General features: G+C 53.4%; 1 protein-coding gene across 1 annotated transcript in view; it reads right to left on the bottom strand.

Moving 5' to 3' along the window:
* SLC13A5 (solute carrier family 13 member 5) overlaps positions 1 to 701 on the bottom strand; it is a gene marked incomplete at its 5' end in the record, with an annotated part of 17233 nt that extends 16532 nt beyond the window's left edge. The window contains one exon of the mRNA XM_069094144.1: positions 573 to 701. Within this exon, the coding sequence (XP_068950245.1) occupies positions 573 to 701 (129 nt within the window). The remainder of the gene's footprint in view (positions 1 to 572) is intronic.
* Positions 702 to 2654: the final 1953 nt, after the last annotated feature.

Genomic DNA, 2654 nt, shown 5'->3' with positions numbered 1-2654 from the left:
CGCCTGCCCCTGTGGGTCTGTCTGCCCGCCTGCCCCTGTGGGTCTGATTACCTGCCTGTGTATTTTTCTTTCAGTCTGTATCTGGGTCTGTCTGTGTGCCTGTCTATGGCTATCTTCCTGTCTGCCTCTCTGTGGGTCTGTCTGTCTTTCTATGGATCTGTCTTCCTGTCTGTGTCTGTCTTCTTGTCCTGTCTGCCTGCCTGCCTTCCTGTCATTCTTATACCCTGCCAAGGGACAGGGCTGACACCCGCCAGGAAAGCAGCATGTCTACACAAGAGCCCTGGAATCCAAATGTGAAAGGCCTGCTTCTGCCATCTGATGACCTTGGACAAGCCCTCCTCGTCAGAGTCTCAGTTTGCTCATCTAGAAGGTGGAAATGATGAGTGTGGGTAGCCCCATTTCTGAGTATCAAGTCAGAGAAAAGATACATAAGCTCCAAAAATTGGTACAAGGATGCGGGAAGCACCACCCTGCCCCCGCCCATGGGAGCCAGTGGAGAAGGCATGGCAGGCAGTAGCCCGGAGGCTCCCTGCAGTGAGCCGGAAGCCCCCAGAGCCCCCAGCTTGGCTTACCTGCTTGGAGTCCAGGACTCTGAGCAGAGGGAATAACAAGGCAGGGAGGAGGGACGTCACGGCCAGGGGCAGGACCTCTGTGCACCAGTAGACAGCCATGAGGAGGACAACATAGGCACAGGCGGCTGCCTGCAACACAAGCCGTGGTGGGGTCAGGCCGGGCACGTGCCAAGCCTGCCCTCCAGAGCAAAAGCTAGCGCTGGGAGAAGCCCCAGGCTGCCCACATGAGTCAGAAACGGGCGGCCTCCTCAGGCAGCGAAGGGCCCGGATTGTCCAGAGGGAGTGCCCTCATCAGACCAGGCTCAGCTCTCCCTCCTCTCCCCACCGGCACCTTCCCAATTCGGACACTTCCCACACTGGGCGCCCAAGACAAGAAGGTGAACAGCCAAGAACAAAGGCAAGGAAAGAAACGCACAGCAATAACAATGGCGCACATTTATATGTCGAGCACAGCAAGCTTTGCACAGCACTTTAGAGATATTTCATTTGATCCTCACAATCCCCCTAGGAAGTTGGCATTACCTCCATTTTATGAATGAGAAAAGTGAAGCAAACTGAGGTTAAGTGACTTGCCCAGGGTCACACAGCTAATAAGTGTCTGAGGCAGGATTCAAACTCAGGTCTTCCTGACTCCACAACTTCATTACTTTCTCTGAGGTGCCCCCAGCAGCCAACAAAGTGGCACACAAGAAAGAGTGCTGTTTTCTGGAGGCAGAGAACCAAACGCAGTGTGATCTGGGGCAAATAGCCTCGCCTCCCTGGGCTCCAGTGTCCTCCTCTATAAAATGAGGAGATTGGACTGGGTGGTCTCTAAGGTCCACTCCCCTTCTTGAACTAGGATCCTACACCTAAGAAGACAACAAAATCCAGATCCTCACATGGCTACACTTTCCCTCCCACCCCCACCAAAGCACAGACAACAATTGCAGAGAGCTGGAGACCCTAAGGCCAGACCTCACAGGAATCTCAAGGGAATCTTGATGGGATGAGACCAGTGACCAGAAATGACTCTGACAAGGAAAACCTCGAAAATGAGGATCCATCTATGGGCTAGGGAGGGGAGGGAAAGAGGAGGCTAGCTTTTAAAAGACGCCATTATTTGGTGGAATCCAGGAGTCAGAAGAGGGTTGTTCAGTGGAGACCAGTTGGGCAAGGATTTGGGGGACAAAAGACAAGTCATGTTTTCATGCAGTAAACTACAGACCACCCGGGCAGAAATAAACAGATGAGCAGCTTGGGAGGCAGATCACGAGTCTGAAATGGCTGTGTAATGACCACCTGATCCTTCCAAGATGAGACAAGTTCATGAGAGGACAGCAGGGACTGGGCTGACGTGCCCCAGCTCAGGTGACCATACCTGCATTCAACAAGCATTGACTGAACTTACTGGGAGCTGGGGGTGGGGCTGGCTTCAAGCATCTGACATTCTCTTGAGGGGGGAGAGAAGGGGAGCCCGGATACCTGGTGACCCCATTGGGGAGGGGCGAAGGTCATGGAAGGCTTCCCAGAGGTGGTGACGTCCCAGTTTAACCTTGAAGGAAGCTGAGAGTTCTAGGAGGGGAGGGAGGAGTATTCCATGCTTGAGAGACAACCTGAGATGCCAGCAGCCATCATTAGTCACATTCATTTTGTGAGAGATGGGCCTAAAGGATGCCTGCTTCTGAACTAACAAGTATAAAGATTTCACTTCCAAATTATAGGATTAGGGAAATGTGCCAGGCCTTCTTTAACGTGATCCTTGGGGCAGGCAGACCTAGATGAATGGGGGTTGAAGCCCCAGGTTTCCCTAATGCCCATGCCCAGGGATGTCTGCATACTGTTCTGCCCATGGAGCATGTCAACTAAATGGCCTCGCTTCAGCAACACCCTCTCATTGGGCACCCTGGTCTCTGCCATGCCTGAGCTCAGAGCAGGCTGGGGTCCCCCAAGGCAGGGATTTCTGTCTGTAGGCCTGGCAGCCTCCCACTGCTCTCCCTGCAGATAAGCTGTGCCAGACAAGGAAAAAGGACACAGGAAGAAAGATCCATGGAGAGGCTGCCTGGGGAGGAGGGCTGCATGATTGGGTGTGCATGTATGTGTGTA

This window comes from Petaurus breviceps, unplaced genomic scaffold (genome assembly GCF_028583685.1).
Source record: "Petaurus breviceps papuanus isolate PSGF00001 unplaced genomic scaffold, PetGlider_PUasm1.0 215, whole genome shotgun sequence".
Classification (NCBI taxonomy): Eukaryota; Metazoa; Chordata; class Mammalia; order Diprotodontia; family Petauridae; genus Petaurus; species Petaurus breviceps.
Note: the sequence above shows the minus strand (reverse complement) of the source record. Positions and strands in the feature narration are given on the sequence as shown.